Source organism: Marmota monax, unplaced genomic scaffold (genome assembly GCF_021218885.2).
Source record: "Marmota monax isolate L192 unplaced genomic scaffold, Marmota_monax_Labrador192_F-V1.1 WCK01_AAM20220418_F8-fsc00024, whole genome shotgun sequence".
NCBI classification, from domain to species: Eukaryota; Metazoa; Chordata; class Mammalia; order Rodentia; family Sciuridae; genus Marmota; species Marmota monax.
Window position 1 is genome coordinate 2,622,592 of NW_026695224.1, and position 17,905 is coordinate 2,640,496.

Genomic DNA, 17,905 nt, shown 5'->3' on the forward strand with positions numbered 1-17,905 from the left:
TCTAATCCCTTGATGGCTTGTAATGCTTCTTCCCCAAGGAACTTTTGCATCCCTCACGTTTTCAAGGACCCACCTAAGACTTATAGCCATATCTATGTTTAAAGGAGATGAGAAAGAAGAGGCCTACATGTGCCCAGAAAAGAAGGGGAATTTTTGTCAGTACTGCTAAAAACTATCACATAAAACCTTGTCCTGAGCTTAATTCAAGGTCATATAGTGGAAGCTTTCTTTTTCCCCTAAAAATCATTCAGTCCATGATCAAATTCTAGTTTATCCAAATGTTATGTTAAAAATCATTATGGCCGATACATATATATAAAGGAATTTTATTCATCCATATAGAAAAATGAAATTATGGCAGGAAAATGAATGGAACTAGAAACCATCATGTTAAGCGAAATAGGTCAAACTCCTAAGGTAAGGTTTTCTCTCATACGTGGAAACTAGAGAGAAGAAAAGGAAAACAAAGGTGGGGGTGATCTCCTAAAAATCAAAGGGAAATCAGTGGAGGGAAGGAATAAAGGGATGGGAAGGAAGGAAGGAAGTGGGGAAGTGCTGGGGAGGGATATTAACCAAATTATACTATTATATTATGTATATGTACAAATATGTAACAACAAATCCCACCATTCTGTACAACTATAATGCCCTGATAAAAAAATGTGGAAGTTTAAGGCCAACCTCAGCAACTTAGTGAGACCCTGTCATAAAATAAAAAGGCTGTGGATATAACTCAGTGAGAAAGCACCCCTTGGTTTAATCCCCAGTACCAAACAAACAACACAACAACAACAACAACAACAAAACAAAAACGAAAAAACAAAGGTCCATGATGTCTGCAACTTATTTGTAGATGTTTAGTAATAATAATTGTATGTGAGTGTGTGCAAAGAGAATGCCACAAAATGCTATGAATTGGTGAATCCAAGAGAAGGATATATAGGAGTTCATTGTACCATTCTTGCAATTTTGTTATAAATTTGAATTTTCTCCAAGATAAAGTAAAAAATAAAATCATAGCACACATTCACAGAGCCCCTTTTAAACATTAATATTAAGCTTTTGCCCAGAAGGAACTTTTGCATCCCTCTTGCTTTTGAGCCGTTTTTGCTTTTCATTTTGAGTGTGTGGCATTCTTTTCCTCTGAGATCTGTGAAATGCCCTGTCCTGTGTTAATCAATCATTGTTTCACAAAGAAAAGTGAGGCCTAAACATTAAAACTTTATGAAAGTCTGATTTTTTTTAATTCACAAATAATGCCAGATTTCATTAAAAGACTTCTTTTCTGTCCCTTCTAGTTGGTTGAAATGTTGGATATGTCTGTCCCTGCAGTTGCTAAATTGAGACGTCTTTTAGATAGTCTTCCAAGGGAAGCTTTGCCAGATATTCTCACTTCAATTATCCGAACAAGCAACAAAGAGAAACTTCAGGTATGGGGTGTTTCCTTCTTGAATGCCAGGTTGCAATGTTGCTCTTCATTTGAATCTAGATTATGAGTAGTTACATTTTCATCTTCAAGAAAGAGATACTGGTGACTCAAGAAAGTAGTTAAAATGCTTTTGTACTTAAATTGACTTTCAAAAGTAGCTGTTTTATATTTTTAAACAATTGCACAAAGTGTGGAAGAAGTTGCTTAAAGCAAAGAATTATTTAAAAAGTAAACATTTATTATAAAATATGTAAATGCTTTGCCATATTATTTTCTAAATATGTGGAGACTTTCTCACTGTATGGACCTGTTATATTAGAATACATCTTGATTTTTCTTATATAAATCACTCATAGGATGTATTATCTTTGATATTCAGTTACTATTTCTTTAAAATGAGTTTTGAAGATACTCGAAAAATAATCTTAAGTGTAGAATTCTAGATTTGCATGATTTAATCCTCAAGCTATAAAACTCTTGAGTTTTCCTTGCACACTTTTTTATGTATTTAAAGTATTTTTTACTGTATTTAGAGTATTTTTATTATATTTTAGAATATTGTTGCTAGTTTTTTTAATAGTCTGTTTTATTGAATATTCTTGGAACACTTGTTATTTTTTATTGAACACTCTTTCTTTTATTAACTTTACTTAGTACAAAATGCAATAATTATAATAGCAAGTACAACTAATAAAAACTGGTTGATGGTAGACACAGAGTGCTAGGTGGGAGCAGGAAAGTTCAGGATTACTGAGGAGTCACTTGACTGTAGGAATTAGCAAGCATGTTGTCCTGAGGGACTGGAGAGTGGCTGCTATTTCAATAGATCATTGTGTAGTTGGTTAAGAATGCCACTATTCTCTTGTGTGTAAAAATTTAATATTTTGAACCTAGAATTTTTTGAGGTCCAAAATGTAAACACATTCTTGTCTAAGAGAATAATTCCCAGAAAAAGTTGACATTGAACATGCGTTTGGTTCTTGATCTTAGAATATGGCTCCATTTTTAAATGAAAAACCAAGATTTTTTTGTTTGTATCTTTTTTTTTAGGATTCTCATATTCATGTCAAATAGCCTGGCTGATTAATGTAGTTAATTTGGCTGTGTTAGTAACGGAACAGCTCTAATTACTGATAGGAATGGGTAAGGGATGTTTTTGTTTTTGGTGGGGTGAACATACCCTGGAGGTGGGCCAGACAGGCCCCATCACAAAACCCCTTAGAGAATGTAGAGGAAGAAGAGGAGGCTACAGTTGGAAAATGGTCGTGACAACCTATGAGCTCAGAGGTGCAGGCTTGGGTTGGGGCATAAGGCCAGAGACCACACAGCTGGCCATGGAGCTGACCCCAAGAAGACCCTCCCAGCCTCCTAATGTCACCCTGATAGGACCATAAGAGCACACTACCAAGTGGATTCCATTTTGTTTTGTTTTGATTTTTGCTCAGCTACCTAAGTCATAACTGACTGTCTGTATTGGAGCATGTGTTTCAGAAAAAGAAGTATTATTAAATGACTCCCATTTTCTAGATTTTAGATGCTGTTAGCCTAGAGGAGCGATTCAAGATGACCATACCATTGCTTGTCAGGCAAATTGAAGGTCTGAAATTGCTTCAGAAAACCAGAAAACCCAAGCAAGATGATGATAAGCGGGTAAATATATCTTTTATTCTATTTTGTTTGGTTTTATGTGGAAATTTAATGTTAGCTTTTTAAAAAAAGAAAAACTTGAAAGCCAGGTGTGCATCTGTAGTCTCTGAGACAAGGAAGATCCCTTGAATCCAGGAGTTGGAGGCTGGTCTGGGCAATAGAGGAAGACCCTGTCACAAGAAACAAAAAAAGAGGGTTAGGGGACTGGGGATGTAGCTTAGTGGTAGAGTAATTACCTAACATGCACACTTGGGGAGAAGAAAGAACAATGAAGAAAAAAGCTCATTATCTCTGATGTAGAGTTTGGTGTGTTTCCTCTAGTCCTTTTATATACCTGAATTTTTTTTTTAGCATACAAGCATTTTCTCATATTTTTTTTGTTTTTGTTTTAGTACTTATGCAAAGGGACAATTTACCGAGCCATTGACCTTTTAGTCAAACGTGTGTGTTACTTCCATTGTTTTCCATATTTTAGAAGTTAGCAAATACATATGATGAGTGTCTTTTGAGTATAGTGTTTTCTTATTACATATGGTATTAAGAACATAATACAAAAAGTGTTTACTAAAAGAACTGTATGTTGTGCTATAATTGTGCTGACTTGTTTTTAATTTATAAAAGTCTTAATTTTCACTTAGTTAAACTTTTTTGTTGTCTTCTCTATTGAGTCCTTTGTCCTCTAGTAGCTTTATAAATATCCACTCCTTTTCATTTTCTTTTTTTTAAAGTAATAATTCTTTCAAATTTTTTTAACTACATGTCGGCAGTGGAAAACATTATAATTCTTATTACACATATAGGGCACAATTTTCCATATCTCTTTATATAAAGTATGTTCCACCAATTTATGCCTTTATACATGTACTTTGTTGTTTTTTTTTAATTACAATTCTTAATACACATATATACCACAATTTTTGTATCTAGTTTTTATATAAAGTATGTTGACACCCAATTCAAGTCTTCATACATGTACTTTTATTGGATTTTTTAAAAAGCACTTAACTCTTTAACTCATGTTAGTAATTTTGCCCTGTTAATGAACTGAAGATAGCAGTTGTACTTCCCTCAATGAGTAACTTTTATTTGGCTCAACACTACCAATTAAATATTTCTTTCCTTTCCATTATCATGTATCCATTAGGTTTTTATAGTGGGGTATTATTCGAAGTCTACCTTGAGCTATAGAGTTTACTATTTTTATGTCTGGGTAGAGTTAAGATGAGGAAGATATATTTGATGTGGACCAAATGTGAAAATGGCAGTTCCCTGAAAGCAGTTGGATATCCAGAACACTGACGTGAAAGGTTAGAATAATGTTAGAGATTTGATGGTCACCAGCACTGTAGTGTTGCTCCTTCATCAAAGAGAATACATTGTAGAGAAGAGCAGATGTGAAGAACTCCCAAGGTGGGATTAAAGAAGCAGTAGTAGTCAGCTGAGGAGAGGTGTGAGCACCACGTGGTGTTTAGTATTTCAGGACACCATGCTGCTCAAAGCAAATGTCAGAAATCTGAATTAGTTCTGGCTTAAGATCCTATCAGTGACTCACTTATTCATTTTGTGCAGAAAGTCTAACCCATGTAATACTCTGCAGTGGATTTTTTTATCAGTAAAGGTTTTACCACTTAAAAGGCACTTAAAAAGAAAGTTGTTCCAGAAGTGTTCTAGAAAATGATGACATAGGTGATGATTACTTCAAACTGTAGGAATCAGAAGATAATATTTATAATTAGCCTAAACCATCTCCCTTTTTTATCCTTAAGAATTGAAAAATGCTATTTTCTTTTTAAAATTTTTTAAAAGTTTTTATTTATATATGACACTGTAATGCATTACAATTCTTATTACACATATAGAGCACAATTTTTCATATCTCTGGTTGTATACAAAGTATATTCACACCAATTCGTGTCTTCATACCTATACTTTGGATAATCATGATCATCACATTCCACCATCATTTATATCTTCGTGCGCCTCCTTTCCCCTTCAACCTCTCTTCCCTATCTATAGTTCATCTATTCCTCCCATGTTCCCTATCTCACTATGAATCAGCCTCCTTATATCAAAGAAAACATTCGGCATTTGTTTTTTTGGGATTGGCTAACTTCACTTAGCATTATCTTCTCTAACTCCATCCATTTACCTGCAAATGCCATGAATTTATTCTCTTTTATTGCTGACTAATATTCCATTGTGTATATATGCCACATTTTAATCCATGCATCTATTGAAGGTTATCTAGGTTGGTTCCACAGTTTAGCTATTGTGAATTGTGCTGCTATAAACATTGATGTGGCTGTGTCCTGTAGTATGCTGTTTTTAGGTCCTTTGGGTATAGACCGAGGAAAGGGATAGCTGGGTCAAATGGTGGTTCCAATCTCAATTTTCCAAGAAATCTCCATACTGCTTTTCATATTGACTGCACCAATTTGCAGTCCCACCAGCAATGTATGAGTTTACCTTTTTCCCCACATCCCCACCAACACGAAAAGTGCTATTTTCTAAGGGGAAATTGCATCAAAAAGTGCTTTTGTCTCAACAATGAAATCATTAATGTATTTTTAAAAAAATCTCACTTAAAAAATTCACTTTTTTTTGTAATTTAAAATATTTTATTTACAAAATATTAATTTTATTTGTTAATGACTTATATGAGAATAAAAGTATATATTTAATATGTTTTTATAAAATTACATCTTATTTACTACTATATGTTTTAAATTTTTAATATTTGAATGTATGAAATAGATAATTTCCCAGGTAAAAATTTTAATTTTGGAGGATTTTAAATTAAATACCAGTATCTCATTTTGTTCTAGTAATGGTTGGAGTTGATTCATAAAATTAATGAATTGAGAATTTAAAAAAAAACAGAAAGTACTTTTAAAATATGGTAGAAAGATCATGAAGAGAACATAAACAATGAACATTTGACTTGGCCTGGGACATGATTATTAGAAGATTATTGAAAGAACATGATTATTGAAAGAACAGTTTCAGCACCACAGGACAGAAGCCAAAGGCTTACTGATGACCTGTAATTGGTGAGAAAGGGGACATGGTAGTTATAGCCACTTGTTGGAGATGTAGAACATCACAGGAAAGGAAGTATATAGTGTGATGGTTAACTGGAAGGGGCCCATCAGTGAGCTACATTATTTTGAAAGGAGGAAGATTTTTCTGTGTTGAAGACAGTGATAATAGAGCCAGGGGTGGAAAGGTTAAAGATGACAGATTTTGTAATGTAGGAGGAGGAAAAATGTAAGTAATAATGAAGTAAAAATGTAAGTAATAATGAAGCCACCAAATGTAAGTAATAATGAAGACGAAGAAAATAGTAGCTGCAATAGTAGTTCAAGGAAAGGTGATTCATAGGTGTTTTAAGTATTTCAAGTAGGCAGTTCCAAAAGAATCACATCCACTTTATGTTAGTTTACTTTTAAAATTCTGCTACATCTGCTTCTTAATTGTTCAGAAATTTAGTTCCTCAAGATATAGGCTGTGGCCATAAATGTGTTTATTCAGTATCAATCCTATACTTACCTTTAGCTGTGTACTTCGTTTCTAAATTATTTTGACATACAGTTTTCTTCTACTGCCTACTTAGGTTATAGCTATACGCCCTATTAGAAGACTCACACACATCCCAGGTACTTTAGAAGATGAGGACGAGGATGAAGATAATGATGATATTGTCATGTTAGAGAAAAAAATACGAACATCCAGTATGCCAGAGCAGGCCCATAAAGTCTGTGTCAAAGAGATAAAAAGGTAAATTATTGAAGGCATTAATTCACTAGTATTTTCTTTTTGTTTATTATGTAAAAGTAACAATTTTGAAACTTGATTCTGCTGCTTTGGATCACAAACTGAAATCTGAATCATTTGTTTTATATTCTCTGCTCTTTCTCTTTTTCTTATTCTTAATATACTCATAGATCACCCTATTCATTTTATCTTTCCATTGCCAACTTTTATCTTTCATGACTTTCCTAATTCGTGGCTTATGCCTTTGATCTTTGGAAGACTTCCCCTCTTTCATCATTCCTCAGCAGAATATAATTCTTAAAACATTCTTAATACTCATGAATTAACACCACTTTCATTAATATTTTTATCATACCAAAAAGTGATAGACATCTTTCACTTCTACTTTGGCTGTCAGACATTATAACTATTGAGGCTGCCTTTTCCTTGTCTAAAAGAAAGGACCATACTTCTTTGTTCAAATGTAGTATTTGTTCAGTTATCATTGTGTTCTTACTTGTCACTGTTTCTTCTTAGATTGTAATCTTCAGAAAGTAGAAACTGTCAGTTTCTCTTTATGCAACACAAAGTACAGGGAAACCTTGATGACAAAATAGATTATATATATATATTTATTTGTATTTATTTTTTAGTTGTAGTTGGACACAATACCTTTGTTTTATTTATTTATTTTTATGTGCTACTGAGGATCGAACCCAGCGCCTCACACATGCAATGTGAGTGCACTAATGTTGAGCCACAACCCCATCCCCGTGGTGGGTTATATTTTATGGATAACCTCAGAGTTAAATAGAACACCATTTTTTTCTTTTATATTATGAAACAAAATAAAATTTATATTAACATTAAAAACTTTTTTAGACTTGTTTAAATATTCATGATACATCTCACCTAGGATGGGAGACATGTTGATTTCTCTGTATTGGTATTATTTTATATTCTTGAATATTAAATATGTTTTATATGTATTCTTTCCCCATAGACTCAAAAAAATGCCTCAATCAATGCCAGAATATGCTCTGACTAGAAATTATTTGGAACTTATGGTAGAACTTCCTTGGAACAAAAGTACAACTGGTGAGCCAACAAAATAACACCTTGTTTACATCCTAATCATCACTCAGCTCATGTAAATTCTCACTTCATATGTTGCCCATTGACTGTCTTACTAATAAATTAGTTACTTTTCATTTTTGAAACTATTTTATTGAGTTATGATTGACATGTAAAAGCTGGTATTTACATCCTGATGAGTTTTAGGATAAGACTAATCCATGAAATCATCACTATCATCAAAGCCATAAATATATCTATCCTACTCAAAGTTTCCTCCTGCTCATTATGTTGTTATAATTGACATTTCTTTCTGTGTATATGTGGTGGTGGTGGGTGATGTTAAAATCATGGAGCATAAAATCCACCTTTTTAGCAATTTTTTTTTGAGAGAGAGAGGAGAGAATTTTTTAATATTTATTTTTCAGTTTTCGGCGGACACATCTTTATTTTATTTTTATGTGGTGCTAAGGATGGAACCCAGCGCCCCACGCATGCCAAAGGAACGGGTTACCACTTGAGTCACATCCCCAGCCCCTTTTTAGCAAATTTTAAGAATACAAAATAGTATTGTTAGCTACATGCCCTAGGCTATATAGCATATCTCCAGAACCTATCTTGTATTATTGAGACTTTCTACCCTTTAACCATCACTTCACCATTCCTCTGAACTTAGTCCCTGGCATTTACTGCTGCTGCTCTTAGCTTCTATGAATTTGATTGTTTTAAATTTCACATATAAGTGAAATTATACAGTATTTGTCTTTCTGTGTCTGGCTTATTTCATTTATCATAATCTCTTGTAGGTTTATCCATGATGTCAAAAGTGACAGGATTTCCTTATATTTTAAGGCTGTATACTATATTGCATGTATATACCACTTTTTAAATTCATGAATCTTTCAGTAGATGTTGAGGTGATTTTCACATCTTGACTATTGTGAATAATCACATTACAGTGAATATGGCAGTGTAGCTATCTCTTCCAGATTCTGCTTTCAATTCCTCTGGATATATACACAGAAGTAGAACTTCTAGATCATATGGTAATTCTTTTTTGTTCATTTCTTTATTGTTGTACCACTTAAAAGAAGACAAAATTGTAATTGCATTCTATATTCTTATTACTTATAAGAAATGAGAACATATAAAAAATGGTCTTGGATAATGATCTTACATAAATCAAAATGAGAGTAATTATTCAAAAATTCACCCAAGAAACAGCTTTTGCCTTGTTATCAATATAAAACAGAATTTCTCCATTAATTCTCATTTAATATTTTTTTTATTGGTTGTTCAAAACATTATAAAGCTACTGACATATCATATTTCATACATTAGATTCAAGTTGGTTATGAACTCCCAATTTTACCCCAAATACAGATTGCAGAATCACATCAGTTACACATCCACATTTTTACATAATGCCCTATTAGTAACTGTTGTATTCTGCTACCTTTCCTATCCTCTACTATCCCTCCTCCCTCCCCTCCCATCTTCTCTCTCTACCCCATCCACTGTAATTCATTTCTCTCCTTGTTTATTTTCCCATTCCCCTCACAACCTCTTATATGTAATTTTGTATAACAATGAGGGACTCCCTCCATTACCATGCAATTTCCCTTTTCTCTCCCTTTCCATCCCACCTCATGTATCTGTTTAATGTTAATCTTTTCTTCCTGCTCTTCCTCCCTGCTCTGTTCTTAGTTGCTCTCATTATATCAAAGAAGACATTTGGTATTTGTTTTTTAGGGATTGGCTAGCTTCACTAAGCATAATCTGCTCTAGTGCCATCCATTTCCCTGCAAATTCTATGATTTTGTCATTTTTTAGTGCTGCGTAATACTCCATGGTGTATAAATGCCACATTTTTTTTTATCCATTCATCTATTGAAGGGCATCTGGGTTGGTTCCACAGTCTAGCAATTGTGAATTGTGCTGCTATGAACATCGATGTAGCAGTATCCCTGTAGTACGCTCTTGGTCTTCATATGGTAATTCTATTTTTGATCTTTTGAGGAACCTCTACACTGTTTTCATAATGGCTATACTAATTTACATTCCTACTAACCGTGTAGAATTCCCTTTTCTCCATATGCTTGTCACCAATTATTAGAATTTTTTTATAGTTTTTTTTTTAATAGCCATTCTAATAGGCATGAAGGAATAGCTTGTGGGTTTTTGTTTGTTTTTTGGGGCCTGAAGATCAAACCCAAGGCCTTGCACATTCTATGCAAGTGCTCTCCCACTGAGCTACTTCCCAGCCCTTTGTGGTTTTGATTTTCATTTTCTTGATGATGAGTGATGTTGAGCACCTTTTCATTTATTTTTTGAGCATCTGTATGTCTTCTTTAGAGAAAGATCTGTTGAGGTCCTTTGCCCATTTTCACTCAGGCTATTTGGTTTTTGCTGTTGATTTGTGTGGTTCATTGTATATTTTAGATATTAATCTCTTATCAGATAAATGGTTTGCAAATATTTTCTTCTATGTATAGCCTTCTCATTTTATTGATTGTTTCCTTTGTTTAAAGAAGCTTTTTAGTTTGATGTAATTTCACTCATTTATTTTTTGCTCTTGTTGCCTTACTTTTGATGTCACATCCCAAAATATTACCAAGACCAATATCAAGGAGCTTTTTCCATGGTTTTGTCTAGGAATCTTATGATTTCAGGTCTTATGTTTAAGTCTTTCATCCATTTTGAGTAGATTTTTGTGAGTGGTGTAATATCAAAGCCTAATTTCATTCTTCTGCATGTGATATCCAGTTTTTCCAACAGCATTTATTTGAAGAGACTGTCCTTGCCCTATTGTGCACTCTTGGCATCTTTATTGAAAATTAGCTGATCATATGTGTATATTTATTTCTGGGCTATTCTTTTCTGTTCTGTATGTCTGTTTTATGCCAGAACCATTTTTTTTTTATTACTGTAGATATAACTTGACATCCAGGTGGTATGATTCCTCCAGCTTTGTTTTTCTTGCTCAAGATTGCTTTGGCCATTGGGATCTTTCGTAATTACATGTGAATTTTAGGATTTTTTTTTTTATGTGTGTGTGTGTGTGTGAAAAATGGCATCAGAATTTTGATAGAGATTATCAAAAGGATTTGTAGATTCCCTTGGGAAATATGGACATTTTATCAATATTCTTCTAGTCTATGAACATGGTCTTATCTCTCCATTTACTTGTGTTTAATTTCTTTCACCAGTATTTTATAATTGTAAGTTGCATTTTGTCAATGTTTTTTCTGCATCTATTGAGATGATGGTATGATTTTTATCCTTTATTCTGTTAACTTATTAGGTCACATTTATTGATTTGTGTGTGTTGAATAGTTCTTGCAATATCAGTGATAAATTTCATGATCATGATGTATAACTCTTAATATGCTGCTGCATTTGATTTGCTTGTATTTTGTTGAAAATGTTTGCATCCATGTTTATCAGAGATATTGGCCTGTAATTTTCTTTTCGTATCTTTGTGTGGCTTTGGTTTAGGGGTAATTTTAGACTCATAAAATATATTTGGAGTATTCCTTTCTCTTCAGTTTTTTAAAGAATTTGAGAAGGATTTGTGTTAATTGTTCTTTAAATGTTTGGCAAAATTCACCAAAAACATTTGGTCCTGGGCTTTCTTTTTGGGGAGGATTTTGATTACCAGTTCTCTCTCTGTTTTTGGATTTCTGTTTCTTGATTCAGTCTTGGAAGGTTGCATGTATCTAGGAATTAATTCTAAGTTATTCAATTTGCTGATGTACCCTTGTTCATAGTAGTCTCTTATGATCATTTGTTTCTTTTTTTTTCGGGGGGCATGTACTGGGGATTGAACTCAGGGGCACTCAATCACTGAGCCACATTCCCAACCCTATTTTATTTAAAGTCAGAGTCTCACTAAGTTGCTTAGGGCCTCACTGTTGCTGAGGCTGGCTTTGAACTTGCAATCCTCCTGCCTCAGCCTCCTGAACCACTGGGATTATAGGTTTGTGCCACCGCTCCCAGCAGTTCCCTGGATTTTGAAGAAAACCCCAGAAGTTTGGTATATCCTGTCATTATAAAACACATTTTTGGCTCTCTGCCTGGAACCCAGCATTCCTGAGAGTCTTGCCATCACAGAATCCAATTTCCCTGGCCTTCCACTTAGACCTCAATTCTGACTATAATCAATAGTGTAACTAAATTACATATATTACTGCTTAGCCAGGTTTTTATGGACTATCTTGGGAACCAAACTACACTTAAGGCCATTTTTTTTTCCATTAAGAAAAGTATACAAAAAATTCCAACTAGCTAATTGAAAGAGTAGGTTTGTATGTTTCTTTTCTCCACTCTTCTTCTTTCACTGTCAGTATGAATATGTCACTGTATAATAATATGCACTAACAACCACCTGACTAGTGAATTTATTTTGGCTTCCATGGCCTGGTGTTTAATTTATGAGTGTTTTATATGCTAAAAGCATGTTAGTAAACCTGATGAAAGCTTTACTCTGGAAACAAAGCCTAATTCAAATGCTTCTTATGATACTTTAATGAATATAGTTTTTCTGGATGGCAATTAGGGGATTCTTTACAATGATTTTTTTTAACCTAGCACTTCCATTTATAGAAGATTAGCTGAAGGAAATAATTATAGCTATATATAAAGATTAGTTACAAGAATGCACAGTGTTTTCTTTATAACCAAGGATTTGTAAATAACCTAGATGCTCAGCATAGAGAATTAGTTAAATGAATATGGATGATTATTTAATGCAATATTAAGTAGTCATAACATATTAGAAAAATACATGTGACTGAAAGTGGCTGTAGAAGAGTAAATGAAAAAAATTATAGAAAGCGTTATACATTCGTATTTTGAGAAATAGATATGTAAGTACACATTCACACAGCCTAGAATAACATACCAAAAAGAAGGTAATGATGATCTTTGGGGGATATGAGATTATGGGTTACTGTTTTCTTCTTTTATTGATTTCTTCAGATTTTCTGGGATGGACACATTTGTTCCCATCAAAGGAACAAATGCCAGCATAAATAGAGTAAAATGCAAATTATGTCTGCATGAAAATAGTGTGTATCTAGAAAATCATTCCAAATAAAGTGAGCATAGTGGTTTATTTGTTCTTTTTAGATATATATGACAGTAGAGTGTATTTTGACATATTGTAAATACATGCAGTACCTTATTCTAAGTAGGATTCCATTCTTGCGGTTGTACATGATGTTGAGTTACACTTGTCATGTATTCATATAGAACATAGAAAAGTACATCCAGTTCATTCTACTGTCTTTTCTATTCCTATTCTTCCTCCCTTCCCTTTATTCCCCTTTGTCTAATCCAGTGAATTTATATCCCCCCCCATCTTATTGTGTTAGCATCCACATATCAGAGTATTCAACCTTTGGTTTTTGGCGACTGGCTTATTCACTTAGCATGATAGTCTCCATTTCCATTCATTTGCCAGCAAATGCCATAATTTTATTCTTCTTTATGGCTGAGTAATATGCCATTGTGTATATATGCCACATTTTCTTTATCCACTCATTTGTTGAAGAGCACCTAGGTTGGTTCCATAAATTTAGCTATTGTGAATTGAGCTGCTATAAACATTGATCTGGCTTGTCACTGTAGTAAGTACCCTCTATCTCTGGAGACACCAAATCTTAAGCAGAAAAACTAAACCAAGTATAGGATCCAAGTTTGTTCTTACCACATCTTTTTTTCCAAAAAAAAATTGGCTCTTGCCAAGCTTGAAAAAGTTTGACCTGTTCAAATTATTTCTGTTGGGTTTTTTGACAGACCGCCTGGACATTCGGGCAGCCCGAATTCTTCTGGATAATGACCACTATGCCATGGAAAAATTGAAGAAAAGAGTTCTGGAATACTTGGCTGTCAGGCAGCTGAAAAACAACCTGAAGGGCCCTATTCTGTGCTTTGTTGGCCCTCCTGGAGTTGGTAAAACAAGTGTGGGAAGATCAGTGGCCAAGACTTTAGGTCGAGAGTTCCACAGGATTGCGCTTGGAGGAGTATGTGATCAGTCTGACATTCGAGGACACAGGTAAAATGTATCTCCCAGCCTAATCTCCAGTTCTAGTTCTCATTTTGTTGACTAGAGCCTCTAAAACACTGAGGCACAATATTATGTCTCTCTTTCTTCAGGGACTATTTGTAGTATCTTGAATGGAAAGGACATTTACAAGACTTATATGCTAGCCTAGAGCCTCTCATCATAATGGAATACCTACATTAACCTTGATATTTGTATGACAGTGGGTAGCTATTGTATGCCTCAGCTTTTCTGAAATCTCATTTGAATGTGATTATAAATTACTTTATGATTGGATATTATAATGTCTTTGCATTCATTTTGGCCCAGTTATATTACATAAATAATGACCCATAAATGTTTAGAGTTTAGAAAAACAACTGTAATAGTTAGGGCAGATATGAAAAAGAGGAATCTTGGGTAGCAAATTTCTTCTGCTTGCAGTTTAACCTCCTTTATTAAAGCTGATTTGTATTATAAATACCAATAATAAAGAAAGATTAGCATAACTATTAAGGCTTATCCTTGTATGTGTGTATATATGTATATCTTAAATGTAGAACATTAAAAATATAGAAGCCATGAACTGCTTATTTAAAAAAAAAGATGCTTTTTTTTCACGGGAAGAGTACCAGGAATTGAACTCAAGGGCAACTTGACCACTGAGCCACATTCCCAGCCCTATTTTGTATTTTATTTAGAGACAAGGTCTCACTGAGTTGCTTAGCACCTCAGTTTTGCTGAGGCTGGCTTTGAACTTGCCATCCTCCTGCTTTCAGCCTCCTGAGCTGCTGGGGTTACAGGCATATACCACCCCACCCAGCTAATGTGATACATTTTTTAAAAATATGTTTTTAAGTTGTTGATGAACGTTTATTTTTATTTATTTGTATGCAGTGCTGAGAATTGAACCCAGTGCCTCACACATGCAAGGCAACAGCTCTACCACTGAGCTACAACACCAGCCTTAACATCTTATTTTCCAATTCCCTGTTCACAGGTTATCTCTGACCTTAGGTGGGAATGGGAAACTGTTTCAAAAACTTTTCTTTGAGAAATGTTACTTTTATATTCTCTTATTTGTTCACTTACAATCAAAGAAGAAACAATCCAAGACTTTAATGAATAAGCAATGAGGGGGAACATCAGAGCAGAGAATTGATTTGGGTCATTGATTGGGTTATAATGACCTGACTAAATATTGGCCCATTGTGTTTCTTTGTATTATTCTGAATAACTTAAAGGAAGTTTCTTTCTGGAAACGTCAAGATATTTTTGTTGCCTAGACTTCCTTATTCTCGCTTGTGCCACTAGAGGCTGTAGTTTGCTTTCATAACAAAATTGGCATCTCTTGGACCAAAGCTGGATCTAGGGCCACAATCTTCTGATTTTAACTATAGAGCTTTCAGGAGGTATTCCTGATTTAAGTGACTTGATTTATACCTTACATTGTTTTAGTTATTTTTTTCTTATCTGTAGCTTAGTTTTTTATATGTATTTGATGAGATTTAGAGAATCAGTTTGTGGCATTAATGTTATGAGGAAGTGGTATAATAAGCATTTGACATGTAGGTAATTTGTTCATATTTCTTTCTATAATTGTATTGATTATTCTGAAGGGTTTGGAAAGGCACCCAGTATATGATATACAGTAAGCATCACTAAAAATTAGCCTCATTATTATTTTAATTCTAAATTCATAGGGAATAAGTCTGGATTTATATAGTTTGGTATGATTTTTGATAAGCCTTAAGCTGATTTTTACGTTGCATTCTAAAATATTTATTCTATTTTCAGCATTACTATTTAATTTATGTGACAGAATTGTGAAAATGTATTTGTCTATTACATGGTGGTAGAGAATGTATACTCTCATGGGTCTCATCACTTCTTAAGAATAAAAATTGTTGGATTTAAACAGATCTCCTTTTAAACTCTTTACTGACATAGTAAGTGTGTTCATTTTTTCGAGTAAGTATATTTTTGTGTGTGTAATACTAAATCTAAAGAAAATAAGAATTTACTTTTTAAGTCTTTTGTAAAAGGCACTTGTGTTAGGTTCACCACTGCTTAAAATATTTGTAAATATAAACTGTTTAGAAATGTATGGCTTGCATAGAGATCATGATTATTGCCAAATCATTCCATTGAACCTGATATTAGATTAACCTTCTTGGAAACTATTCCTTAACCATCCCTGTTCAGATGTTTCATTAAACACTACACAGCCTATCCTTGTGCTATTAAAAATGATCACTCACCTCTCTGCTAAATTATTAAAGCCTGGTGAAAAAATTTTATTTGAAAATCTATTTGAAGGCACATGGAGAGTAGTGTGTGGTTGTTGAGGAATGAAGAGGGTGAGGGAAGAGTATGCATTCATGTCAGAGTAATGAATTGAAGGTGACTAGGAGCAGGGGAGAAAGAACAGTGGAGGATTATAGCACAGCCATGGGTGGTGTCTGTGGGAACATGTAGTCCCATGTGACAGTTGAGGCATTTTGGAAACACGCAGGTCTTGGCATTTGAGTACTGGTCACATGCTCACAATTAGAGTTCATGAAAAGTTTTGTTTTTCCTTAGCCTCTGAGTAGGCACCACTGTTCCACAGTCTTAAAATAGCCAAGGAGAAACAGAGCTGCTTTATGTCATCTTCCTTGCTTATTCTCCTGATTTTATCACTCACTGTCCTTATTTTCCCATGCATGAAACACCAGCCATTTGCTAGAAGTACCTGTTTATGTAAAGGAACGTGCTAGTAGGGAATGGATGTTAAAAACAATGGAAGATATATATTTAAGTGATAATAAGGTGGAAGAAGGGGAAAAAAGGAAAGGCTTCATTTACATTTAAATATTAAACTGGAAAAATAATAATGACCTGACTAAACATTGGCCCATTGTGTTTCTTTGTATTATTCTGAATAACTTAAAAAGGAAAAATAGGCTAATGCTTAGTTCCATATTAACCCATACAGTTTTTCAATCTTCTCAACATTTCACATTTGGTTTTATCTTCATTGCATTTTTTCTGTCTGCTTTTTAATGTTCCCATCTATCAGATTTTAAACTGAAGTTTTTATATTTAAATATTCCACTTAAATAATTTAAACCAGTTCACAGAAATTCAATATTAAATAACTTTTTTAAGTTGAAATTTGTTTTCATTCTTTGTTCGTTGGTTAAAAAAAATACTATTGCTATGATATGTCTCAATCCCTATTTCTATTAACTCTTTGGAGGAAATTTACCAGCTGTTTGTTTAGGTAATGAAAGTATATTATTGTAGGGAATCATTGACTTAATTTTTAAATACGATGAGAAGAAAAACAGTCTTGTGATTTCCTTGTTGATAAATTTTCATATGCAACCCAAAATGGTGAAGTTATAAGTTAACAGTTTCATTATTAGACTCTAAAAGGGAAAAAATAACTTCAGTAGCAAATGTTTAACATTTTTTAATATAGTATAACAGACATATAATGATTTACTTACTATTCTCCTTACAACCAAGTATTTGCATATAACTCTTTTTTGCCTCTCTAAAACAAGTTTATTTTAAGGCCCCAACCCACATTTCCTCCATTAATTAAAATGAGTAATGATCTTTCTTTTTTCTAAATTAGCCATGTATTGTCTATTTTGCTCCTTTGATGATTAAACCATATAGACCTCTGGCATTTCTAACATACATCTATGGAGATAAAACATAAATCCACTGAGCATCTGGAATCTGGAAACCTTTCAGCTGCTCCAATATCCAAACCTTTTTGAGCACTGATATGATGCCCCTAGTGGAAAATTCCACACCTGACATCATGTGATGGGTCTAAGTCAAAAAGCAGGTGCACTAAAAGTATTATACAAAATTTGCCAGGTGCAGTGGTGCATACCTATAATCCCAGCCACTTAGTGGGCAAAAACAGTGGGATCACAAGTTTGAGGCCAACCTGGGGA

The 17,905-nt window shown here is 33.7% G+C and overlaps 1 protein-coding gene across 1 annotated transcript in view; it reads left to right on the plus strand.

Moving 5' to 3' along the window:
- Nucleotides 1-17,905, plus strand: part of Lonp2 (lon peptidase 2, peroxisomal) — a 105,546-nt gene that overhangs the window by 21,193 nt on the left and 66,448 nt on the right. The window contains exons 3-7 of the mRNA XM_046435104.2: nucleotides 1,299-1,430; nucleotides 2,957-3,079; nucleotides 6,690-6,853; nucleotides 7,833-7,927; nucleotides 13,703-13,961. Coding sequence (XP_046291060.1) covers nucleotides 1,299-1,430; nucleotides 2,957-3,079; nucleotides 6,690-6,853; nucleotides 7,833-7,927; nucleotides 13,703-13,961 — 773 coding nt within the window. The remainder of the gene's footprint in view (nucleotides 1-1,298; nucleotides 1,431-2,956; nucleotides 3,080-6,689; nucleotides 6,854-7,832; nucleotides 7,928-13,702; nucleotides 13,962-17,905) is intronic.